This window comes from Diceros bicornis, chromosome 10 (genome assembly GCF_020826845.1).
Source record: "Diceros bicornis minor isolate mBicDic1 chromosome 10, mDicBic1.mat.cur, whole genome shotgun sequence".
Classification (NCBI taxonomy): Eukaryota; Metazoa; Chordata; class Mammalia; order Perissodactyla; family Rhinocerotidae; genus Diceros; species Diceros bicornis.
The window spans coordinates 35,452,083-35,478,982 of NC_080749.1; the positions used below are offsets into that span (position 1 = coordinate 35,452,083).

Below are 26,900 nucleotides of genomic sequence, written 5' to 3' on the forward strand. Positions count from 1 at the left end.
CTGGACATAAAACAGTCATGACTGTAATTTCTGCTTCATGGACATGTTATGTTCTCTGCAGGCGCCTTTATTGCTCACGTCATAGAAAAAGCAGGGGCCGTCCCACTGCAACAATCTCAGTTTCTGCCCAATAAACCAATAATTTATTTACCTCCCTAGTCATCTTTTTCTTTTTTCCTTCAAATCAAAATAAGAGACATTTTGTGCCTGTCCAAGATTCAAGTCTCCTACTGTGTTCTTAGTCCCTTCTCACCTGTCCCTTCTAGGACCCTGTTTCAGCAATTATCCCCTTCCTCTTCATATCTTCAACTGGCCTGTTTTTCCAGCCCTCTCCCTTCATCTGCCAACAGACTCAAATCCCTTCGTTCATTAAGCCTTTTCCAATCTTGACCAACAGCCTTCTTCCTTCCTTTCACAGCCAAGCAGACGATGGTTTCTTCTTTTTCTTTCTTTTGATTAATTTCTCAAGGTGATAGTTTGGTTTCCACCCAACCACTCCAATGAAGTCACTCTCATCAAGACTACCAAAACCTTTACAATTGCCAAATCCAAAAAAGATTCTCTGTAGTAAGTGAAACTGCTCAGCAGTTTCTTTCCTGAAAACTCTCTTCTCTGCCTTCCATTCCACCATTCTACCCTACACAGTCTCCTATCTTTTTAGGCACTCCTTCTCAGTCTCCTTCTATGGTTCTGCCCTCCCCCAAAGGCTGCTATTAGCTGGAGTCAAGAGTTGGCCCCTTTTGCCCTATACATTCTCCTTGGATGACCTCATTCATACCCGGGGCCTCAACCACCAATTTGAGATTGATGAATTTCAAATCTATATAGTATCCAGCATCTCTCCTGAGCTCCAGACCCAAATTTTCAACAGTGTTCTGAACTTGAGTGACTTATCATGTTTAACATAGAATTCTTTGTATTATCCCATCTCCAGCCCAAATCTGCTTCTTCTCCTGTTTTCTCTGTTTTGCTAAATGGCTTCTTGATCTCCCAGTCACCCAGGGTAGAAACTTGGGGAATCATCCTAGACTCTTTCTCCCTCATTCCCACATCAAAATGGTCATGAATCTTGGGCTCCTAACTTCATGATATTCCTTAAATCTGATCCTTCTCCTTTCCAACCACCACTGCCCTAGTTCAGCCTCCTATATCATTTCTTCTCTACACATTGTTAAGAGCCTCCTATCCTCTATTGGACCACTCCATATGGCTCACCCATCTTCCACAAGTCTAAGAAAGAGATTTTCTTAAAGCTCAGATCTAATGAGATCTTAATGCTCAGATCTATCGTGCTCAGAAATAATTCTTCAATGATTTTTCATCAAGCCCAAGATCCTTAATACAGCACCCATGAGGCTTCATAATCTGGCTTCTATCCTATATTTCTAGAGTCATTTTCCAACATTATTGCACACTCCCCATGTGCTATTTGAAACTACTCCCAATTTCTAGAACTTATTATGGCCATTTTAACATACTATCCTTTCTGCCTAGAATGTTCTTTACCCACTTATCTGCATGGAAAACTCCTAGAGTCCATACTGTCTTGATTATTCCTATAGGATACCATTTATCATAGCGATGTCTGTTTCTTCTCACAGATTATGGGCCCATGGAATGCAGGGGCTCAGCTCTATCATCCTTTCATCACCTTGTGCTTAGATAAGAGATCTGAAAAATTATAGTCCTCTAATAAATACTGAGGAATTTAATATAATGAGGCAAACTAGAAAGTATAAATGTATGATGAATAATTTATAATCACAGATATAAATGCCAGTTGATATATCTTGATGATATATCAGATGAACAGATAAAATGTAGGAAAGAAATAATACGTATATACACATGTATGTACATGTCCATTTCTTTACATCTAAATTATATACAAGTGCAAGTTAAAACAAAATATAGCTCATTGCTTGGGGCTGCTTTTGGTGTTACTACTTAAAGAAAGGAGATAAACTAAATAAAAATTTACTGTTTCTCCTAGGCTAAATTTCAAATAAAGCAAATAAAACTCAGAATCTTATGGTTAAAAGGAGCCTGAATCATTATGTAGTCCAATTCTCTAGCTCAGGAAATTGGCGTGTTGACATTGCAAATTATACAAGGTCACAGCAAATTGGAATTAAATCTGGGACTAAGACCCAACTCTCCCATGCCATTTCTATAATTCTCTTTGTACTATATTTCCCTTGTACTTAGGTATCCCTACTTTATGCTTCTTGGGACAACATCCCTGCTTCCTGGTACCACAAATGTATGTATGTCAAGAATCTGCATAATTCAAAAGACAATTCAAAAGTCCATAAGTTTAACCTTTTTTGGCCAACAAACTTTTTACTAAGCCAGTGTTTCCCAAACTTTCTTGATCCTAAAAAACCCCAAAGTCGCTATTAAAAACAGATTTGCAGGCTCTACCCCACACCTTCTGAATCCAGGGTAGTAGCTTGCATTAGTGTTTTATCAGGCCCAGGCCATTCTATGATGAGGCAAGTGCAGGAGAAACTGTACTACTGAAAAATATCTATTGTTCTTCCTCAGTGTTGATGCACAATATGCACAAAATCCCAATAGCAATTGGGAAGAAGAGAAATTAAAGGTTTAGATAATTCTGAATTCAGACAGCCAAGAGAAGTAAAGGTATTTCAGAGAGACCAATAAGAACTTTAAGTTACCAAACAACTGTTTATTATTTGGTAGCTAGAGGAGAGATGTGATACTTTAAAATAGTGGTTTACAATGCTGGCTGCATATCAGAATAAGCTATGGAGCAGCTAAAAGCATGCAGATGCCCAGACATAGAGAATCAGAGTCTAGTGTGGGGTTGTGGGTCACAGCCCACTCAAGGGTAGTTTTAAAATATTTCACAGATGATTCTGATACTTAGCCAGAGTGGAGAAGTATCTTTACTGAGATACAAAGAAAATAAGCATGCATGTCTGAGTGTTGGCACTGGTTAAAATAATACAAGGAAACTTTCAGGAAAGCAAATGGGTTCGATGTAGCTTTTGTAAAAGCTGAAGAATTAATCATCTTCTGCCTCAGGCTCACTAAGAGTGTAGGAAGCTGCACATCCTCTCTACCAAGGGCAACATTTAGTTTATCAGGGCATCTCTACGTCAAAGAGCATAAGGGATTCCTAATCAGCAGCCATCAGAGCTATTGAGAATGGAGAGTCAATGAAGTGGCCTGACAGCCAATGCTTGGCTCAGCTTGATGAAGTCTGATGGATGAGGCCACAAGACAAACTGAGAGCTGAATGACAATGGCCAACTGACCTATAATAAGAGCAACAATTTACATTTGTGGAATGCCCTTACCTTTACAAAGCACATTTAGTCATTGGCAAACATGGACATCTATTATGGCCAAGGCACTATGGGGTATGCATTTAAATAAGATGGGAGCCGACTCTCAAGGAACCAACAGTCTAGGTGAGAGCATCATATTTATACACAATTAACTACAAGAAATTAGGAACCTCAGTGCCAGGTGGGGCAGATGAAAATGAAGCTAAGTAGTTTGGAATTTATTGAGCTGGCAGCAGAACAGGGAGTCATTGAGGACTTTTCAAAGCAGGGATTAAAGAGAGAAAATTTTAAAATAAATTCAGTTTGGAGACTACAACAATAGTATAAGACAGAAGAACTTTCTCATCTATAAAATCATGTAAACTTTCAGCAGCCCGAGTCATAGGTAGGGCAAGTATCAATATCCTCATCTTACCCAAAAGGGATAAAATAAGTAAACTGAGGCAAAGTGAGGTCAATTGACTTGCTTAGATATGGTGGTCACTTTAATGAAGGGCAGAGGGGAGATCTTTTCCCTACTGTGGTTGCCTGAAAAATGATTACTAGAGGAATGAGTCCCTTGTGGCGACAGGTTAAGCATCCTTACCTCACTCAGATGTGTCTTCAGTTCCTGCACTTTTCTGTATTCTGGAGTGTCAAGCACCACTTTGTATTTGTCTCGTGTCTTCCTTGCATTATCAGTGTACAGGTAATGAGACTTTAAAAAAAAAACAACAATGGAAATACAAGTTGATTAATCATTTAAGGAATTGCATGTCATGGTCACATGTTTTCTTCCAATGGCTGGCATGTGCAAGCCAAGCTGGCCCTCTACATATACTGGATGTCTTCCCAGGCAGGAACAAAGACAACCGTCATTTAACTGAACTCATCCGCTTTTATAGGAGGCACAAAACATCTTAGTTGGGTCATGACTTGTTCAAGTGGGTCAATGACAAATTTCCCCTTAAAAGTAGCTACAAGCCAGGATTCTTTCTATCCAGCTCTTTGAGGCTGGTGATGGGGTCTATGGAAGCTGGTAGGGGTAGCTACATGCTGTGAAGATGTGCACTCACCCAGAGCTTCCGCAGGTGCCGGGAGCGGACCATGTCGGGAGTGTCATACAGGAAGCAGCCCAGACCCCTCAGCATCCTCAAGTCCTCTTTGTATTTAAGCTGTGTGGTAAAACCAGAAATATAGCTGGTCATGGGCAAATGTGAATCAGGAACAAAAAAGACAGAGTAGTGACACTTTTTTATTGATGTATCTTTCATTTTGCTTCAACACGTCCACCCCGTGCTTAGTTTGCTTGCACTCAAATAAATCACAGGCTTTTACATTTAAATTGCTAACTCTGACTTCAGGAGAGAAGATTGTTATTTTTTTATTATTAAATTGATGGGAGAAAAGCATAGATTGAATGGAGTGGTCTTTTAGGAGAAGGAAACATCCAAAGAGAAAAAACATGGCAGCAGGAAGTTGTTAAAAGATGTGGGAGTAGGGAGGAGCAGGAGAAAGACACTAAATAATACCTGGGACAGAGGTCACTTAGAGAATGAGGAGTGAGTAATAATTCAGTGTTGAATGTACAATGGTGGTCAACAATTCTTGTATTTCCCAAATGATCCTCTTACTACTATTTCCATAGCTGGACAAATGTGGGGTCCTGCTTCCACACTATATCACCTCCGACTTGCACACTCAGTTTAGGAGTACTCAATGGAAAAAGCTGTTCAAAGACCACTGGTTGGCTTAAATGCTGAAAGCATGCCTGCCTCTTGGTAACAGTCTTCCAGAAAGACCCTTGTGAGATGCTTACATCACTGGTGATGTCTCCCACATAGCGGCAATGGATCACTTGGGGTGTGTATGGCAGCGAGATCATGTGGCCTTGCATCTTGAAGAAGTCTGATTTGTAGATCAACTAAAGAAAAAAATGCCCAGAAACACACACATTAGAGACCGAATGGTTGACATTCACCCCTGGGTTCTATAGCCTGTTGTATCTCCTAAGGAAATACCCACCTCACTGACAGCCTCTTGTGTCTTCTTGACTTGGCGGATTTCAGGTGTGTCGGGAGTTGTGTGAATCTTATCTTTCAGTTTGTGGTATAACTGGCGATATAGTCTCTACATTGGAGGAAAAACCATTCCAGGTGTTTAGTGTAGGAAGATGATGACATCTATTGACTTATCAACAGTCAAATATTTTATATAAAGAGCCATGAGAGGAGAGATTAAGGATACAAAAAATGATTGAGATTAGGAAAAAAGAGAAAACTGATATTCATTTTTCTTGGATGAAGAAATTTGAACACAAAGTCTTCCACTTTTTTCCAGACAGTTGGATAGTAGGAACAGGTATACAAACCAATAGTTTATGTAGAAAACCAGGGTCATGAGTCAGACTAAAATACAACCTTATTAAAGATTTTTTAAAACAAATGTCAAAAGAAGGAATTAATTTGTATTATAATCTACAGATGGGGTCTCCACAACGGCATTACCAAATATAGAAAAACATCGCCAAGGGATACCAGCATCAAAATGGTGACAAAAAGGACACTCTTACTTCTCGTTGATGTGTACATTTATAGCTGAAATACAATTAATTATTAATGCATTTCAAATAAAGCCACGGTCTTTGAAATTCAATATTTCCCCAACAGAATTAGCATTCACAGTACCTCACTGGTAACTTTGTTGACCCTCCGGACATTGACAAATGGAACGTCATTGGGGCCAAGCGTATACCCATGGGCCTTGATGTGTTCATAAACTTCTTTGTACTTGAACTGCAAAAGCCAAGTCAGAATAAGATCACTGATGGGTAAACAAAGAGCAGCATTACATTTCTCAAATAGAAAATAGCTGTCACTTTCATTTGAAAATTACTCTAAGCATTAAGTATAAGGAAAAGTCATTGAGAAAATTTTGATAGTAATCTGAGTCTTGAAAATTATTTTTTTGGCTAATAAAGCCAGGTCCAGAAAGAAATAAAATTCAGCATTGCCTAGATGAAATCTGTTTGTAGGCAGGTATGCAAAATATAAGGAAAAAAAAAATTCTAGCCCTGGGGGCTGGCCTGGTGGTGTAGTGGTTAAGTGCGTGTGCTCCGCTTCAGCGGCCTGGGATTCGCAGGTTCGGATCTCAGGCACGCACCGATGCACCGCTTGTCAAGCCATGCTGTGGCGGCGTCCCATACAAAGTAGATGAAGACGGGGACAGATGTTAGCCCAGGGCCAATCTTCCTCAGCAAAAAGAGGAGGATTGGCAACAGATGTTAGCTCAGGGCTGATCCTCCTCACAAAAAAAAAAAAAAAATTATAGCCCCAATGTGGCTAGAAAATACAAAGAAGAAACAAGAGAATATTTTTAACACTGATGAGTGGCTTTATGGATTGATTTAAAAAATGACGTGTTAGGTGATGAAATCTGTGACTTTCTGCTTTGGAAACCACATTATTGGGCCACTGGCTATTGGACCCTGTCTGGCCAGCAGGCTTGATTCCCAGGATTCTGAAGGGCAACACGGAAGGGAGACCTTATTCTCCATCTAATGGCTGGTTTGTAGGTACGATCTGGAGGTCAGAGTCACTGGGTTAGCCAACACTTCTCTAGGCCTTGTCCATGGGGTAAGCCCCAACCTGGCGCTTTTAAAAAGTGGGGAAGGTTAATGTCCGAGCTAATGCGAGGGTAAGCTACAGGTAATGAGAACCTATCTACCCCTTTTGAGCTTTCTATGAAATGGGCACCGAGGGTAAGTAGTGAGGCAAGTATCAAAGCCAGCAGCTGGGCAAGAAGTCCTTTCCTTTCAAAGGAACACACAGTGATGTTATACCTTCTGCAGTGCTTCATTGCAGAAGGAAGACAATATTACCACCACAGATCAGTAGTGTGTGTATGAAGTTGCATTTCCTGCATATGGCTTGGGATAGTCCAGGCTGCTTCTGTGCTAAGGGCAGCAAAAGTAGAGGCATCATGGCAGCCACGAACCCTGAGCCAACATAATTGACTCACGCAGATGCAATCCCATGTAAGTCCTATGCTAACCCACTGGGCTGGCCAGCACTGTGGAATTGCAAGAGCAAGCCAATTCCACAGCACCCCTAGAAAATACACTGCCTCCCCTCCTCTACTCCCATCACTATATCATGTTGAACCTTCAGGGCGTGATTGGGTGGATGAGAATAGGCTATTAATAAATATTAGTGTCCCGCCTCCCACTTCAGACGCCATCTTAACAATGAGGAGACCACTCACATAACTGCTCATGTATCGGGTGTCCTTCTTGTGTTTGAAGTGAGGGGTGTCCACTGGCAGCCTATACCCAGTGGGCAGGGAGCGCAGGCCAGGTCCTCGGTACAGATTCTGCCAGAATGAGGAAGAGCGTGTTAAATGACATCTACATCAAATAACCGATCTAAGTTAAATAAGTCATATCTGGCTCACATAAGATGTTCAATTAGGTGCTTAATGTTACTTATGCTTATATAAGTATTATGCTTATAATGATACTTATGCTCACTGAATTGATTTCAGGAAGAAATTAAGTTCTAAGAGTCCAGCAATGAATCAGATTACTCTTAACTTACTGTCTTTGAAAAAGAGAGCAATGAGTGAAGGGGCTTATAGAAAATAATTCTTCTATGCTTCTGAACATACGCCCAGTTGACTACATGGCATCGAGCAAAAATTTGGGAAAAGTATAGAAAGCAGGCAGCCAAGTGTCACCTCTGTCGTTAACCCCAACCTTAGGTGATATTTAAGCCATCACCAGTCCCTGAGACAGCCATAATTATAAGGCACATCTTTGGAATCCCACCGCCTCATAAACACAGTGTCTTGGTGTCGGGCTATGAAGAGGTCAGGATGCTCATATTTCTGGCAGAAGAGGGAAAGGAGTTTCTCTCTGTGACCTTAAATAGTCTCTCAGGGGAGCTACAAGAGTAAGAATAGTATTTAAAATATGAAAAACCAAATTACTGTTAACATTCAGAATAGGAGAGTAGCATTAAAGGTTGAGACCAAAGTAGCACCACCAGGTGACCCAGAACAGAGACATTAAATATGAGAGTGGAATCTAGTTTCTTTCTCTTCTCAATTCCAACAGCAATTTCTAGCTTTATCTCTTATTGTTAATAGTCTTTTATGATTATATGCCTTGTCTTTGCCATCTTGATCTTAAGCTTTTTGAGAACAGAGATAGCAGATTGGCCCTCATCTTTGTAACTTGTCGACATTGCTCTAAAAATGCCCATTGCTTGGGGCCGGCCCGCAGGTTCAGATCCTGGGCGTGCACTGACACACTGCTTGGCAAGCCATGCTGTGGCAGCATCCCATATAAAGTGGAGGAAGATAGGCATGGACATTAGCCCAGGGCCAATCTTCCTCAGCAAAAACAGAAGAGGACCGGCATCAGATGTTAGCTCAGGGCTAGTCTTCCTCACAAAATAAATAAATAAATAAAATTAAAAAAATAAAAATGCCCATTGCTTGCTTGCTGGATAAGAGGACCCTGCCAGCCAAGAGAAAAGACAGTCTATGCGCTTTTTTGCATTTTGTTTTGCATTTACAATGTACAAGGTCAGGCTGAGAAGATGCTCAAGCTGAGGTCGTTTCTACAGAGGCCCATGGCCTGGCCCTCGCAGGCTGCGTCCCGCATTTCTGCTGGTCACTCTGTCCAGTTCTCACTGCTCACCTCACTCTGGAGCTTGTATGCGTGAAGGGCCCGGTCCAGATCCATGGTTTTCGTAGTTGGAGCCACTTTGCCTCTGACACTGTGCACGTAGTCATAGTGGTAGACAGCCTAGGTGAAGAGAGAAGCTGAGTGAGTGGATTCAGACTGCAGCAGCATTGTTAGAAAGAAGCAAAGTAAATGAAAACCCACGTCTCTCTTACACAAAAAAAAAGGTAATCTGCTTCCCTCTGCCTAGAGAACTCCATCTGATATATTATTGTGCCTGGTCCAACAGGATCAGAGCCAGGCTGCGGACCCTACAGTGAGAAATCAGTGGAGAGTCTGCTCAGGGATAAGACGACAAAGAATGGGTATTTTACCTTTATGAGTCCCAAAACAACAGGGTTCAACGCTCCAACTCACTGGTGGGATTGAATATTTACTTACTAACCTGTGGGGCTAACAAAAGAAGAGCAGCTTTGTGCCTGTTCTGCTTGCGCTGTGTCAGGCATTACAGTGGGTGCCTTCCGTCCCCTTCCCCACTGCACACGTAAGAACGCTGAGCCTCAGAGGACTAAGTGCGTTCCCCAAGCCTCACAGACGAGGTGTGGTCGAGGCTGGACTCCACCCACGTCTCTAACTTCAGAGCCTGCTTCTTTCTCATCCTGCCATAGTTAGCTCTAATTTATTAGAAGGCCTAGACAGGGAGTCATAAACTGTTGATCTTCACACAGGATACAAAAAGCAACTTTGGGGGGTCGCCCCAGGGGTGTAGTTGTTAAATGCACATGCTCCGGCGGCCCGGGGTTCTCAGGTTTGGATCCCGAGTGCGCACCGACGCACCGCTTATCAAGCCATGCTGTGGGGTGACCTATATACAGTAGAGGAAGACGGGCACAGGTGTTAGTCCCGGGCCAATCTTCCTCAGCAAAAAAGAGGAGGATTCGCAACAGATGTTAGCTCCGGGCTAATCTTCCTCACACACACACACAAAAGCAATTTTCGAAGCTCAAAAATGCCAAGTATTTCATAGACTTAGATCACTTACAACTCCACCCCGGGGAACTGATTGACCACATCAGGTTTTAGGAAACAAGAGCAAATCTTAAGTACTTTCTAAGGCACCAACTCTGGTTTCCCAGTTAGAAAAGGCCTGGCACTGCCCAGTCTTTCATTTTTGCTACTTCTGCTTGTGCCGTGGCCCTGTCTTTATCACTGTCCGCAGTGGGCACTTACATCGCTTAGTTGTTTCCCGCTTTTGACAGCCTGCACGTAGACTGGAGTATCAGTGACCAACTTGTAGTCGTTCCTCGTTTTCCGCACGTGCTCTTTGTATTTGATCTGCCAAGAAGAACATAAGCCTGTGTTAGACCGTTCATTATGTTGGAAATTACTGGTTTCACAGAGGGTTTGGTTGCTTTTAAGTCATGGCATTTACATTCACTAACACTTATTCAACAGACCAGGATGCATTTGAATTTTATAACAATCAGCTGTAATCAAGGCTTATAGTCGTATAAAGCTTCTAGTGTCTTCTAGGAGGCTTGACAACCAACTGTTCTTCTAGGAAAGTTTAAGCTTTCTTACTGAAATACTGATTTCAGTGTTAATTTGCTTAGCAAATTCTCTCTTTACAAATAGATCCCGTCTATAGCATCACAAACTCCTAACAAATGAGATTTTCCTATAATGAGAATTATGTGCTCATTAATATATGCAAAATAGTCCAAAAGGTGGAGAGAAAAGCCAGGAGTCTCTTCTCTCCCAGAACACAATGGGACAGCTCAACTGCATTCATTGCTTAATAGGAATATCAAATGTATTACTGAGAAATGGCTGCTCTCTATTCCTTAGCATCTTTCTCCAGCTCAGCCATCCTCAACACCACTTAAGACACAGCTGGTCTATGACAATGTCCATACTCTCTCCTTGACTCTAGACTATGTAGAGAAGGATACATACTTAAAAAAAAAAAAACTAAACAAACAAAAAACAGGGCAAACTCACATCATTGCGTAGATCATAAGCATGTTTGGCATGGAGAATTTCAGGAGTGTCCCAGACGTAGCAACCAATGCCTTTCAGCCAGTTGAGGTCATCCTTATACACAATCTAGAGGGTTGCAACAGATGGAGAGGGTCAGAAAAGTGAAATTTGACTCTAACTTTAACACCAAAGACATGGACACCCTCTGGACCCAAGATGACTTTGTGGAATGAAAAGCAAAAGGCATTATGCAATGAGGCCGAGGGTGCTGTGGAAACATGGGCACACACAGAGCCCTGCTTTCAGGGACAGCTCTGAATTCCATTCGGATCCATGGGTATATAGGAAAGCAATACTGGAAGAAGGCTGAGGTGAAGAAATAGGTGAGTCCGCTTCTCTTCAGGGTAGGCATGTGCGCTCGGGGTGGGAGGACCTTCATAAGTGATGAGCTTACGTCGCTGATCTGATCTGTGACTTTCCTGACGTGACTGTTGACTTGCAAGTCAGGGTGGCAAATCCACTCATGGAGGTGTAGGCGATAATCAATCTCACTGACTTTCTTTTGAGAATCCTTGGCAGTAACCATCTCTACCATGTCGGGCACGATGTGGATTTTCATCTTGTTCTTTTCATAAACTGATCTGTATAGGCGCTGTGAAGGTAAAATAACATGTCTGTTATACAGCAAATCGTGCAGGGTGTCATGGCAATGCATGCCTTTCCTGTATACCACAGAAGTCAGGGTAGCCAACTTACAGCAATCAGTTGGGGCATAGTGGGGATTGGAATTTTCTGACACGTTCTACAGATTCATGGGGGCAGGGGAAGCAGCATGGGCTGAAATCACACTTAGCGTCTTCACATATGCATGGTGAGCGCCATATGCGTTACTAGAAAATGTTCTGAGTTAGAATAAATGGCTCCATTACTTGGCTTCAATTTGAAGTAAGCCCTTGGAGATTACTTACATCAATGTTCAACTTGCCGACTCTGAGGCACCGCGCTGTATTCGGATCATCTTCAACACTTTTTGGCAAAGTATAAAGAGCTTTGAATTTTTCATATTCTTCTCGATATTTGACCTATAGAGAGAAAGCACAAAGGAAGAAACATAGTTTTGGAGAGTACTGGATCTACATTGTTAAAAGAGCATGAGCCTTAATTGGAAGGACCCGACTCTGAGACCCAGACACTTGGGGTTGGCACTTCTCTGAGCTCGTTTCCTCATCTGTGCACAGAGGTAGGGGTATAGCGTTGCACCTGCCACAGGGTTATCCTGAGGATTAAATCAAACTATATCAGACAGTACTTTCTAAACTGTAGAGAGCTATAAAATTTTAGTTACTGTTTTTAAAACTCCTATACCAATACTAGTACTTCTACTGCTACTACAATTAACTCTTTTTAAAGATTACATAATTTTTAAAATAATCTCTTTGGCAATAATGGCATTGTTTTTCTTAGCCATAAGTGAAAGCTGAAAAATGTGCTCAGGAATTTCTCTGTTTTTAATAACTGAAAAGCCTGATGCTTTAGAGACACAGTCCTTGAATTTCAGTTTCTACAAGCTTTTCCAAAAATACAATGCAACCAACTTCTGTGGGAAAGCCAACTTTTAGTTCTTAAGTCATATTGCTTATTAATTAATAATCCATGATTTCATGAACTAGGAAGTAAGGCTCTTAAGGAGACTGAGATCCAATCTCCTAGCACATGAAAAAAATAACAATTCTCTCACAACTCAGAGGCCCACATCTCAGCAAAAAAAAGGGGAGATGAGGGTATTTGTGTAAGAATTCCAGTAAAGACCTTCACTGACTGGAAACCAACCAAAATTCTCATCAGAATTTTCCAGAACGTTAGTTCATATGCTCCTAACACCCAGCCAATACCTCAGTTACAAAGAAGATAGTATTCAAAGTCATCCTTTTTTGTTTTAAACTATGGTTGGAATCTTCCTTTTAAGGGGTTAATTGCTCTGTTTTGCCTCATTCCAAGAACAACTTGCCAGGAATCTTGCCTCTGTGACTTTTCTCAGGACTAAAGGAAAAAGTCTCTGCTGAGCTTTCTAAATCCTATCTACAAAACTTCTCTCCCCAATGAAAAGCTTGCTCCTGTGGGCTAGTCTGTTTGCAGTCTTCCAAATACAGTTGGGGCTGGGCAAAATCATATGTATTAGTTTTTCCTCCAGCTAAAAATTAAATTAATTCCATGTATTATCTAACAAAGTCTTTTTCTAAATTATGCATCTCTAGGCCCAGGAGAGGGTAGTGAAGTCAATTTACTAGATCGCTATCATTTTAAATAAATAGAATAGAATTGAAATACTTAGAGTCCATTGTCTTTAAGTGTAGCTGTTAAGTACTCTTCTGTAAAACGTTATGTCACAAGGAACTCATAAACTTCAGGGGTGTGTGTATACGTCAGTGTGTGTGAATGTGTGTTGACTTGCAATGTAAAATAAATTTCTCTCCATGGGTCTTGGTCAGAAAAAAGGTTTGAAAGGACTGGTCTAAAATATGATATAAAATGTTCATAATTAAGAGGTAAAAGTCTCTAAATGATGTAAAGTTTCTGAAAGAGAACTGGGTTTATTAGAACATCAGTGAAGGTTAGGGGAAATTTTATAATAAAAGGTTTTACTTAAGAATATTTTAGACATAAACCGTTAAAGGTCATAAGACTTTATACTATATTTAAACAACTCATGTGATTTAGGATTTTTTTTACAATTATGTCCATATCTAAGAAAAGTTCTGCTTTAAAAAAGTAGAATTTCAAAAGATTTTTAAATTTTTATATTTCATAGCTATAAAGATTATTTTTTAATCATTTATTTGGGGATGGTGTAATAACTAGTTTTCACATTCACTAGTTTATTTTTGTACTAAAGGCCACATAATTCTATTGCAAAAGAGTCTATTTTGTGTGGAACATCTATCTATTCCAGCCTCTGGCTAAAACAGGGTATATGTATCCATGTCGTCTGTAGGCAGCCTCAAAGATCACATCTGTGTCCTTATTGCAAGTGTTTGTGATTCTTTCTGGACTTCAGGGCCCTTGAGAGGAAGAAGTCAAGTGCACAGACTTGATGATGACTGGGCCTCTAGAGTTACTTGCTGGTATACCCCTTTGGAAGTGCGAGGAGTACTTCTGGGCAACATATGAATCAGCCGGAAAAATTCCTGGAGTGGAGAGCAGGGGAAGGCAGAGGGTGGGTAGGAAGGCTGGCAGATTTATACTTGACTTACAATGCTGGCCATATGCTTCTGGTTCTTGGCGTGTGTCAGGGACAAGGTGTTGGAAGGCAGGATGTAGCTGGTGGCTTTCACTTTATCCCAGGCCTCCTTATACAGGTTCTGTAGGGGTTAAAAATCGTGAACACAGAAAAATGCGTTCTGGTTATTTTTCAGGAATGGATTTTTCCTCTGCTTCTGTCCTTCTTAGACACTCCCTAACAACCCACAGATCTTCTCACTCTGTAGGATTCAAGTACTCTTAAATGAATAACTGGTTTAATGCCACGACCATAATTTCACAGTCCGTTGTTATGTTGTCTATCATAGTATTTGTCCCAGTTTGACAGTTATTAGAGTTTTTGATGCCATATTCGTTCCCCATAGGTCTAGGAATTCCTGGAGGATGAAAACCACTAACTTAAAAAAAAATCTGTTTATCCTTCCTTACCTTTTTGGTAGCTAGTGGGAGCTCAAAAAATGTTGCCATTCCTAGGTATTTATTATTTAGGTACATACAAAAACCTATATGCAAATGTATATAGTAGCTTTATTCATAATTGTCAAAAACCAGAAACAACTCAGATGTTCTTTAACTGTGAAGGGATAAAGAAACTGTGGTACATCCACACAGTGGAATACCATTCTGCAATAAAAAGAATAAACTACTGATTTACACAGCAACGTAATATATAAATGCATTTTGCCAAGAGAAAGAAGCCAGACCTAATAGCTACATACTATATAATTCCATTTACATGACGTTATAGAAAAGGTAAAACCATAGGGACAGAAAACATCTCTGCAGATGAGGGGGAGAGGAGACAGACAGCAACAGGGAAATTTTGGGGTGATATAGAACTTTTTTGTATCTTGACTGTGGTGGTGAATACATGATGCTATGCGTTTGTCAAAAGCCATAGTACTAGATACCACAAAGTGTGAAATTTACTGTGTGTAAATTAAAACAATCAGTCAGAATGGGGGAGGGGACTAAAATGGAATACAAACTGTAACAAATAAGTCTAATTATATTACAAATGCTTAACAAGACTAAACTGAAGGAAGTGGGGAAGAAAACAATTTAAGTTCTTTTGAAAAATAGTATCTTGACTGGATATTCTAAGGGTATGGATAAAAATAACTATACAAAATACTATACTCTAGTTAGTAAATTTGTTTCTCACAGGGGTATGGGTTAGCAATTCTGAAAAATATTTTACGTGCATACAAAAGTTGAACAAATAAGTAAATATATTACAGATAATGATCCAGGCTTTTCATTGGAAAGAAAAAAAAAAAGTTATAAGTTGGAAGAATAAGGAAAGGTAGAAGTTTGGAATGAACTCTGTGGTGTTGAATTGCATTGGAGGCATCAGTATGAACTCATGGTTTTAAAATATAGATATAGTTAGGTAAGTAGAGAAATAAATATAGATATGTATGCATACACAGGTTAGTGGATGTACATATGTTTCCCAAGCTCTGTCCACTTAAAGGGTCTAGAAGCAATGATACCTCGGTAGCAACGAGCACACCTAATGCTTAGATTTGGTTTTGAAACACCATTCTTTAATAAATCAACCAGGACTCCTTGGAGAGGTGGTTGATTCCAGGTCTAGAGCAGGGAAAATACAAGATGAGCCTGGAGCATCTTGTGGCGCCAGAAAGTAAGGAAGTGCTCAAAAAACACAATGATGGGGTATGTCAAGGGGACACACGAGCCACTCTGAAAGAGATCCCAAAGGTCAAAGCAGAAACAATTTAGCAACAAAATAAACAACAATAGTATTAGACTATATCCCATAGAATAAAATATATATCCCTAAGTCTATACTGCTATAAATAAATACACAAATAAACAAATGGTGGGGAAGCAATAGTTTTTCCTTGCAGAAGAATTCCAATTAATAAATGTAGAAGGAATGAGGGAAAGAGAAATCACCAGTCGGTATATTCCACAGTAATAATTGTTGCAGACAAAATCCATCAATGGATGCTAAAATACGTGAGACAAAGTTTGAGGAGAAACAGAATATTTGCATAGTCCCAAAGGATCTCCTCCAAGATATTTATTAATACCAAAGGGAGGGGGAGAAGTCAAGATGGTGGCGTAGGCAGACTCTGAACTCACCTCCTCCCGTGGAGACAGCCAATTTACAACTAGTCGTGGAAAAATTACCCCTGAGACAGAACTGAAAACTGAATAAGAGGAACTCCCGCAACAAAGGACAATCCTAATTGAGGTGAAAGAGGCAGAAACTCCCTTCTGGAGAGGAAAAACTCCGCCTTCACAAGCCGCAGCGCCTCAGGGCTGCCTGGGAGCAGCCCACAGGTATGCAGCCTCCCTGGAGGGGTGGGGCCCTGAGCCAGGGAGCACCCCCGCTTTGGGCATTTTGTGGACCCAGCACAAGCTAGACGAGTGGCATAATATCTGACTTTGCCTGCTACTAAGACATTGGGGAGTACCCCCAGAAAACCTGGTTCACAAAGAAATTAAAACCGACTCTTAAAGGGCCCACACGCAAACTCACCCGTTTCAGAAAGCATCCTAAAATCACCGGAAAGAAAGGTGCATAGTGCTTTGGTGAAAAGAGACTCAACTGATAGGCCCTGAGTGCATCTCAGTGAGAGGTGAGACCTCTCCAGGGACTGGAACATTGGCAGCGGCCATTTTTGTGGCCTGGTGTGGGCATGCTGACACAGACGCCATTGGAGTTCTCCCTGAGGCCTGCTAGCCCAGGTCTGCCCCACCCACTAGAGTACAGATTTAATCCAGCTCAGCCAGCGCGGGCAGCCCACCCTAGAGACTGGCCCCACCCAACAACAAGCCCTCAGGCAACTTGTGGGCCTGCATAGATTGGTGACTGGATTCTCTGAAGCCTGGCAACTGAGCCAACTTCAGTGGGGCAGGGCATGCAGAAGGAGTGGGTGGAGAGTGTGAGGTGGTGGTGGAGTGTGTGGGGCTCCCGCTGTGGAGAGACTGGATCCACTTCGGGAGGTTGGGGCACGCACACGGGGCAGGATTGTGTTGGCTGTGTGTGTGGACCCGTGGATGGCAGGGCTTGTCAGCTGCAGCAGACTTGTGCTTCTCAAAGACCCACATAGGGGGTTCGCCCCACCTTCCAAAGCCTGAAACAATTGGGTGCTCTCATGCCTGAGGCCAGCCCCACCCAGCTGCAATCCTCAGAGAGCTGACAAGAGACCTAAAGGCTGGAGGCTTATAGTGATTGTAAGGCCCTGAGCCTAACAACCTGCCACGTTGGGGGCCTACTCACTTAAAAGAAATACTGCAACACAAATGTATTAGAACTTGCAGCCAACTGTGCTGGGGCTCCCCACACACAATAAAGAGACTGAAGGGCCCACAACAACTACAAACAGCTGAGCATTACAATAGCTGACCAGGAGCATAACTAGCCTACCTGGGTGCATACAGGGAGAGCAAACAGGCCACAACAGAAGGACACACGTAGCCAACATAGGGGTCACCCCTGGACATTGAGAACTGAGGGAAGCACACTGCAGGCCTCCTTGTATAAGGTGAGCTTATACAAGGCATCACTTGTATAAGGTCACCTATCCAAGAGCAGGAGACGTAGCTGACCTATCTAATACATAGAAACAAGCACAGGGAAAGAGGCAAAATGAGGAGGCAAAGGAATACATTCCAAGTAAGGGAACAGGACAAAACCCCAAAAAGGAACTAAGTGAAACAGAAATGAGTAACCTACCTGACAGAGAGTTCAAACTAAGAGTGTTAAGGATGCTCACTGATGTGGGGAGAAGAATAGATGAACTCAGTGAGAATGTCAACAAAGAAATGGAAGATATAAAAAAGAACCAAATAGAAATGAAGAATACGATACTGGAAGTGAAAAAGTCACTAGAGGGACCCAAAGGCAGAGTAGAGGATACAGAAGAACGGATCTGTGAGCTGGACGAAAGACTAGAAGAAATTACCCAAACTGAACAGGCAAAAGAGAAAAGAATTAAAAAGAGTGAGGACAGTCTAAGGGACTTCTGGGACAACATCAAGCACACTAACATCCGTGTTATAGGTGTCCCAGAAGGAGAAGAGCAAGACAAAGGGGCAGAGAATCTATTTCAAGAAATAATAGATGAAAACTTCCCTAACCTAAGGAAGGAAGCAGACATCCAGGTACAGGAAGCACAGAGAGCCCCAAACAAGATAAACCCAAAGAAGCCCACACCAAGACACATCATAATAAAAATGTCTAGAATTAAAGATAAAGAGAGAATCCTAAAAGCCACCAGAGAAAGACAAGTTACATACAAAGGAAACCCATAAGGCCATCAGCTGACTTCTCAGCAGAAACCTTACAGGCTAGAAGAGAGGGGCTCAATATATTTAAAGTGCTAAAAGGAAAAAACTTACAGCCAAGAATACTCTACCCAGCAAGATTATCATTCAAAATGGAAGGAGAGATCAAAAAAATCCCAGACAAGCAAAAATTAAAGGAGTTTGTCACCAAGAAACCAGTGCTACAAGAAATGTTAAAGGGACTTATTTAAGGGGAAAAGAGAAGACCACAAAGAGGAAAAATTATCTATTTCCATGATAAGAGGGCAATGGATACAAATGCACAAAAAAGAGGTTAGATATGATATCAAAAACATAAAATGTGGGAGGAGGGGAGTTGAAGAGTAGAGCTTTCAGACAGACATCAAACTAAAGAGACCATCAATTCTGTATAGAAGGAGAAAGGAACAGAGAAGGACTACTAAAACACTGAGAAAAAAAGTTAAAAAATGGCAGTAAGTACATACTTATCAATAGCTACTTTAAACGTCAATGGACTAAATGCCCCAATTAAAAGGCATAGGGTGGCTGATTGGATAAAACACCAAGACCCATATATATGCTGCATACAAGAGACACACTTCAGACCTAAAGACACTCACAAACTAAAGGTGAAGGGATGGAAAAAGATACTCCACGCAAATGGCAATGAAAAGAAAGCTGGGGTAGCAGTACTCATATGAGACAAAATAGACTTTAAAACAAAAACTGTAAAAAGAGACAAAGAAGGGCATTACCTAATGATCAAGGGAACAACACTTGTAAATATCTACGCACCCAATGTAGGTGCACCTAAATATATAAAGCAATTATTAACAGACATAAAAAGAGAAATAGACAGTAACACAATAATAGTAGGGGACTTGAACACTCCACTTACAGCAATGGATAGATCATCCAAACAGAAGATCAATAAGGAAACATTGGCCTTAAATGACACACTAGAACAGATGGACCTAGTAGATATATACAGAGCATTCCATCCAAAAACCAAAGAATACACGTTCTTTTCAAATGCACATGGAACATTCTCCAGGATTGATCACATATTAGGCCACAAAACAAGTCTCCATAAATTTAAGAAGATTGAAATAATACCAACCATCTTTTCTGACCACAACGGTATGAAACTGGAAATCAACTACAGGAAGAAAATCAGAAAAGCCACAAATACGTGGAGATTAAACAAAATGCTACTGAAAAACGACTGGGTCAATGAAGAAATCAAAGAAGAAATCAAAAAATACCTGGAGACAAATGAAAATGAAAATACGACATGCCAGAATTTATGGGATACAGCAAAAGTGGTTCTAAGAGGGAAGTTTATAGTGATACAGGCCTATCTCAACAAACAAGAAAAATCTCAAATAAACAATCTAACAATGCACCTAAAGGAACTGGAAAAAGAAGAACAAACAAAGCCCCAAATCAGTAGAAGAAGGGAAATAATAAAAATCAGAGCAGAGATAAATGAAATAGAGACTAAAAAAACAATAGAAAAAATTAATAAAACCGAGAGCCGGTTCTTTGAAAAGATCAACAAAATTGACAAACCTTTAGCTATACTCACCAAAAAAAAAAAGAGAGAAGGCACAAATAAGTAAAATCAGAAATGAAAGAGGAGAAATTACAACAGACACCTCAGAAATACAAAAGATTATAAGAGAACACTATGAAAAGCTATATGCCAACCAATTCGACAATCTGGAAGAAATGGATAAATTCCTAGAATCATACAACCTTCCAAAACTGGATCAAGAAGAAGTAGAGAATTTGAATAGACCAATCACCAGTAAGGAGATCGAAACAGTAATCACAAACCTCCCCAAAAATAAAAGTCCAGGACCAGACAGCTTCCCTGGTGAATTCCACCAAACATTCAAAGAAGACTTAATACCTATCCTTCTCAAACTCTTCCAAAAAATTGAGGAGTGGGGGGAGCTCCCTCACTCATTCTACGAAGCCGACATTACCCTGATACCAAAACCAGAAAAGGACCACACAAAAAAAGAAAATTACAGGCCAATATCACTGATGAACATCGATGCAAAAATACTCAACAAAATACCAGCAAATCGCATACAACAATACGTTAAAAACATTATACACCATGATCAAGTGGGATTATTTCCAGGTATGCAGGGATGGTTCAACATTTGCAAATCAATCAACGTAATACACCACATTAATAAAATGAAGAATAAAAATCACATGATTATCTCAATAGATGCAGAGAAATCATTTGACAAGATACAGCATCCATTTATTGTAAAAACTCTGAATAAAATGGGGATAGAAGGAAAGTACCTCAACATAATAAAGGCCATATATGACAAACCCACAGCTAATATCATCCTCAATGGTGAAAAACTGAAAGCTATCCCTCTAAGAACAGGAACCAGACAAGGATGCCCACTGTCACCACTCCTATTTAACATAGTACGGGAAGTCCTAGCCAGAGCAATTAGGCAAGAAAAAGAAATAAAAGATACCCAAATTGGAGAGGAAGAAGTGAAACTGTCACTATTTGCAGATGACATGATCTTATATACAGAAAACCCTAAAGAATCCCCCAGAAAACTTTTAGAAGTAATAAACGAATACGGTAAAGTTGCAAGATACAAAATCAACATACAAAAATAGTTGCATTTCTACACACTAACAACGAAGTAGCAGAAAGAGAAATTAAGAATACAATCCCATTTACAATTGCAACAAAAAGAATAAAATACCTAGGAATAAACTTAATCAAAGAGGTGAAAGATCTGTACACCGAAAACTATAAAACATTGCTGAAAGAAACTGAAGAAGACACAAAGAAATGGAAAGATATTCTGTGCTCTTGGATTGGAAGAATTAACATAGTTAAGATGTCCATACTTCCTAAAGCAATCTATAGATTCAATGCAATCCCTATCAAAGTTCCAACAACATTTTTCACAGAAATAGAACAAAGAATCCTAAAATTTATATGGAACAACAAAAGACCCCGAATAGCTAAAGGAATCCTGAGAAAAAAGAACAAAGCTGGAGGTATCACACTCCCTGATTTCAAAATATACTACAAAGCTATAGTAACCAAAACAGCATGGTACTGGCACAAAAACAGACACACAGATCAATGGAATAGAATCCAAAGCCCAGAAATAAACCCACACATCTATGGACAGCTAATCTTTGACAAAGGAGCCAAGAACATACAATGGAGAAAAGAAAGTCTCTTCAACAAATGGAGTTGGGAAAAATGGATAGCCATATGCAAAAAAATGAAAGTAGACCCTTACCTTACACCATACACAAAAATTAACTCAAAATGGATTAAAGATTTGAATGTAAGACCTGAAACTATGAAACTTCTAGAAAACCTAGGCAGTACACTCTTCGACATCGGTCATAGCAACGTATTTTCAAGCACCATGTCTGACCAGGCAAGAGAAACAATAGAAAAAATAAACCAATGGGACTACACCAAACTAAAAAGCTTCTGCACAGCCAAGGAAACCATCAACAAAACGAAAAGACAACCTAACAATTGGGAGAAGATATTTGCAAACCATACGTCTGATAAGGGGTTAATCTCCAAAATATATAAAGAACTCATGCATCTCAACAACAAAAAAACCAACAACCCAATTAAAAAGTGGGCAAAAGACCTGAACAGACATTTCTCCAAAGAAGATATACAGATGGCCAACAGACACACGAAAAGATGTTCAAAATCATTAACTATCAGGGAAATGCAAATCAAAACTACAATGAGATATCACCTCACGCCAATCAGAATGGCTATAATTAACAAGACAGGAAACAACATGTGTTGGAGAGGATGTGGAGAGAAGGGAACTCGCATACACTGCTGGTGGGAGTGCAAACTGGTGCAGCCACTATGGAAAACAGTATGGAGATTCCTCAAAAAACCAAGGATAGAACTACCATGTGATCCAGCTATTCCACTGCTGGGTATTTATCCAAAGAACTTGAAAACACCAATGCATAAAGATACATGCACCCCCGTGTTCATTGCACTGTTATTCACAATAGCCAAGACTTGGAAGCAACATAAGTGCCCATCAAGGGACGAATGGATAAAGAAGATGTGGTATATATACACAATGGAATAGTACTCAGACATAAGAAACGATGAAATCCAGCCATTAGTGACAACATGGATGGACATTGAGGGTATTATGCAAAGTGAAATAAGTCAGAGGGAGAAGGTCAAATACCGTATGATTTCCCTCATTAAGTGGTAGACAATAACAACAAAAAACAAACACATAGAGACAGAAATTGGATTGGTGGTTACCAGAGGGGAAGGGGGGAGGGAGGAGGGCGAAAGGGATAATTCGGCACATGTGTGTGGTGATGGGTTGTAATTAGTATTTGGGTGGTGTACATGATGTAATCTATGCGGAAATAGAAGTATAATGATGTACACCTGAAATTTATACAATGTTATAAACCAATGTTACTGCAATAAACAAAAAATTTTTAAAAATACATTAAGTCAATAAGGCAAGTTGTAAAACATAAAAAAAAAAATTAACCAAGGGAAAGATAGTAACTTTACAGTGGGAATCTCAGCAGATAGCAACTTAACCAAGTGATCAAGGTCAATACCACCAGTTATTGACATCATGTACCTCCGGCTATGATGCACTGAGAAGGGCACATCACTTCTGTGTTATTCTTGCCAAAAATGCATACCCTCAATCTAATCACAAGAAAATATCAGATAATCCCAAACTGAGGGACAGTCTACAAAATAACTGGCCAATATTCTTCAAAAGAGTCAAGATCAGAAAAAGACAAGGAAAGATTGAGAAATGATCACACTGGAGGAGACTAAGGAGTCATGACAGCTAAATGCAATGAGGGATTCTGGATTAACATCTGGAACAGAAAAGTATGCTAGTGAAAAAACTGGTGAAATCTGGATAAAGTCTATAATTAATATTGTAACAATGTTAATTTCTTAGTTTTGATCATTATAATAAGGAGAAAAGTAGGCAGGAAGTTCTCTGTACTATTTTTGCACATTTTCTGTAATTCTAAAATTATTTCAAAATGAAATTTTTAAAAAATGTTTGTGGAATTAACTAATTCAGAGGAGGAAAAAGAAGGAGTGCCTTTGTTGGTCTGTAAGCCACTGGCCACTGGAGAAGCCAGGGAAAGACAAGTTCAGAGTCAACAAAGAAGGGCTTCAATGGTACCTGCCTGCAATAAGGAAGGAGTTGCTGAATTTGTGTCAACTGTGTGAAATAGAGCAATATTCAAATGGGGGCTTATTTCATTGTAACCAGGAGGATTTACGAGATAAAGTAGGAATTTGAAGGTCCAGGAAAAAAGCTGGAAAAACCTTTGGGTGCAGAGTGCCCATCTCTTTTATTCTCTTATTGACTCTAAAGGGGAAAAAGGTAACCGAGATACAGGAGGAAAAAAACTCAACTCACACTGCTATAAAGATCCTTCAGATTCCTGATTCTGTCATGATCCACTGTTTCTACAACTGTTGTATATTTGTCCTTAATCTGATGATAATTTTCTTTATATTTCACCTACAGACAAAAAGCAATGGGTTATTCTTTTTTGTTGTTTGAAATTATATAAAGACAATACCGACTTGTTCTGGAAGTACAAGGAAGACGCACCTCACTGGCATTAATGCCGCTTTGAAGAGCAGTCACGTAAAGTGGGGTGTCTGTGACCAGATTATAATTTTGTAGATTTTCTTTACCTGCTGCTGTATATTGTATCTGTGAAGAAACACAAAAGTCACCAAAAACGGTAAAATACAGATCTACCATTGGCTTTAGCAGCTTGTGCCAACTTAGTTGTACCTTTATTTATTTCTGGGTTTCTGCTATCATTATCTAGTCTTGCAGACTTTGTATGGCTGTCAAAACTCATAGTTTCTCTTGACCAAGAGTGGGGTCTGGATCTTTGCCAGGTCTCCTTGTTCATTTGCTGTCTTTTCCATTCTGTACTCCATCCCTGACAGCAGTCCCTCAATTTCAATAGTCTGCCCTATCAGAGGTGAACCATATGCTGGGAAATTGTCCAAAAATTTATTTTTAACTTCAAAACTTATCTACCTATTATCAAAGTATGCATTTGCATTCTACTCTCTGCAAGTTAACCTGATCAAGTAGATGCTTTAAAGTAGTTCACTATTAAACAACTCCCAGATAACTTTCTGTTATAAACGTTTAATACCTTAAACCACAAGAGAAACTCAAACTGGGAAGGTCCAGCACCAGAGCAGGCCACCAGGAGAGGTGTCACTGGGCAAGGGGCCTTTGGTTCTGTTATATCATACACTGTTAAAACTGCTTTCTCTGCCTGGGCACAAAGACAGCCTGGCTATCCCCACACTGAGAGCACCATGGATTTCATTGACCAATAGCAAGCTAGTCTTTCTAGGAAGATTGGCTCACCTGACTCTGGAGGTCATACGCTTTCTTGGCATGGAGGATCTGGGGTGTATCCCAAACGTAGCATCCAATGCCTCTCAGCCAATTCAAGTCACCTTTATACACATTCTGCAGGAAAGAAGGAACAATGAAAGGTGGCAGGTACTCACTGAATTTACAACTGAGCATTTTGATAATTTCCAATCAGCCCTTGGCTATGGTCAGTGCTTAGTGGTCACAGGGTGGGCCACTCAACAGGTGGAAGGTCTTTCATGCACTGGCCTAAAGAAGCTTAGGAGGAGAGCAATAGCTAAGTTTCAGTCTAGTGTTAAACAGTTTAAATATTTAACATAGGTATCCCATGGCCTAGAGGGGATTCTTACACCAAAAAGTGGTTACACATGCCACTTTGTGTTGAAAAACAGCAGGGTTTATGAGTACAGGGACAATTGGAGTATGAAGGGCCAAGGCAGAGATGGGTAAAGCCTGTAACTAAGCCAAGCTGCGGAAAGGACATCATACATCACTCAAGATCTCCTGTGCGTTTCGGGCCCGTATAACGTTGGGTTCTCCTGGGAGAGATGTCCACTGGTGGAAGTAGTGTCGGTACTCCAGGTCACTGAGGATGTACTGACACCTTTTAGCCAGCACATGATTCATCATATCAATGGGGATATGAACATTTGCTTTGGTGTCCTCATAATGTCTTCTGTAGTTCAACTAAAGAATAATATTTTTTAAAGGCAAAAATAAGAAAGGAATTAAAATGTAAATTGTTCAGATTAATCTCTTTTAGAGTCTCATTTCCAATACAATATAGATCAGTACCTTTAGAATAGGCTAAGGTTAAAAAAATACTTTAATATATTCTTCTTTTTCAACTTCCTGTCCTTTTATAACACAGGGTAAATAGTGACCTTGTTTTCTCCTTTTTCCAGATACAGAGCCCTCATTGCTTGTTTCGTAATGGAGGAGAGAGGGAAAGGGCAGAAACCCATAGCCATCAAAGATACACAAGGCTAACTGGCAGGGGTGGGGGGAAGTCTCAAGACTGACTCATTCCTCATTGCCCCATCCCCAGCTAACATTGAACCAAAGCGCAGATTATAAATAGGCAGACTAATAGTACACTGAAGTGTAGAAATCCTCTGTTAAAGTGAACTTTGCTTACCAAGCTCCTTATCTTTTGGAAATCCAGACAGTGAACCACAGCAGGGAACTCACTGATTTCTTTTCCAGCCAGGTAGTGACCCTTCAGCTTCTCATATGTCTCTTTGTATTTAAGCTGTGAAGTAGGTACAACATTGAGAATCACTGGGATTTTCTAACCAGCCCCTTGCTCCCCTATAAAGACTCTCAAATGTACGAGAGAGAAAAGTCCTACTGACCTCACTGTTCACAAAGTCGGCATGCTTGGCTCCAACAATGGGAATATAGCGTTCATCCAAGGTATAGCCATAGGCCTTGGTTCCCTCCCATGCCCCTTTATACAGTATCTATAACAAAGAAATGTGTGTCAATAAAAGTTTGCCTTCAACTTCTTTCAGATACCACTAAAAAGAAAGTGGTAAAATATTTATGTTTAAAGGCAAGGCTTCAATCTTTATTTACAGCCATCCGTGTGCCTACCTAAGAACAAGGCAAAGTCATTTGGCTTGTTGCAAATTAAATCCACACACTCTCAGGCATTTTATAACAGAGTTTAACTAAACTTACAGTTCTAATAAAAGTGAAATTTGCACATAGGGAGAGAATCATCAAAGATTACTTGGGCATACACACATACCCACTACACATACACCACTGTTTAAATTAGCTGAATTATATTTGGAGGGCAAGTCCTCCATTGGCTAGCTGGAGATATTTGTACACGATTGCTAAAGAGGAACCAGCCTCTCCTCATTTTTCTCTGTTGGTTGTTGTCAGTCCTGTGTGCACCCAGAGCTTGTACAGCACCTGTTACAT

The 26,900-nt window shown here is 40.3% G+C and overlaps 1 protein-coding gene across 4 annotated transcripts in view; it reads right to left on the minus strand.

Annotated features, from left to right (window-relative positions):
* The window catches only part of NEB (nebulin), a 233,271-nt gene that overhangs the window by 56,687 nt on the left and 149,684 nt on the right, over positions 1 to 26,900 (minus strand). For all 4 annotated transcript variants that reach the window (XM_058548962.1, XM_058548960.1, XM_058548961.1 and 1 more), the window contains 18 exons: positions 26,324 to 26,431; positions 26,107 to 26,220; positions 25,458 to 25,655; positions 24,960 to 25,064; positions 24,174 to 24,278; positions 23,976 to 24,080; positions 14,214 to 14,321; positions 11,931 to 12,044; positions 11,417 to 11,614; positions 10,984 to 11,088; positions 10,213 to 10,317; positions 8,998 to 9,105; positions 7,560 to 7,667; positions 5,984 to 6,091; positions 5,322 to 5,426; positions 5,116 to 5,220; positions 4,373 to 4,471; positions 3,904 to 4,014 (listed from right to left, as the gene is read on the minus strand). In XM_058548962.1, the coding sequence (XP_058404945.1) occupies positions 3,904 to 4,014; positions 4,373 to 4,471; positions 5,116 to 5,220; positions 5,322 to 5,426; positions 5,984 to 6,091; positions 7,560 to 7,667; positions 8,998 to 9,105; positions 10,213 to 10,317; positions 10,984 to 11,088; positions 11,417 to 11,614; positions 11,931 to 12,044; positions 14,214 to 14,321; positions 23,976 to 24,080; positions 24,174 to 24,278; positions 24,960 to 25,064; positions 25,458 to 25,655; positions 26,107 to 26,220; positions 26,324 to 26,431 (2,109 nt within the window). The remainder of the gene's footprint in view (positions 1 to 3,903; positions 4,015 to 4,372; positions 4,472 to 5,115; positions 5,221 to 5,321; positions 5,427 to 5,983; positions 6,092 to 7,559; positions 7,668 to 8,997; positions 9,106 to 10,212; positions 10,318 to 10,983; positions 11,089 to 11,416; positions 11,615 to 11,930; positions 12,045 to 14,213; positions 14,322 to 23,975; positions 24,081 to 24,173; positions 24,279 to 24,959; positions 25,065 to 25,457; positions 25,656 to 26,106; positions 26,221 to 26,323; positions 26,432 to 26,900) is intronic.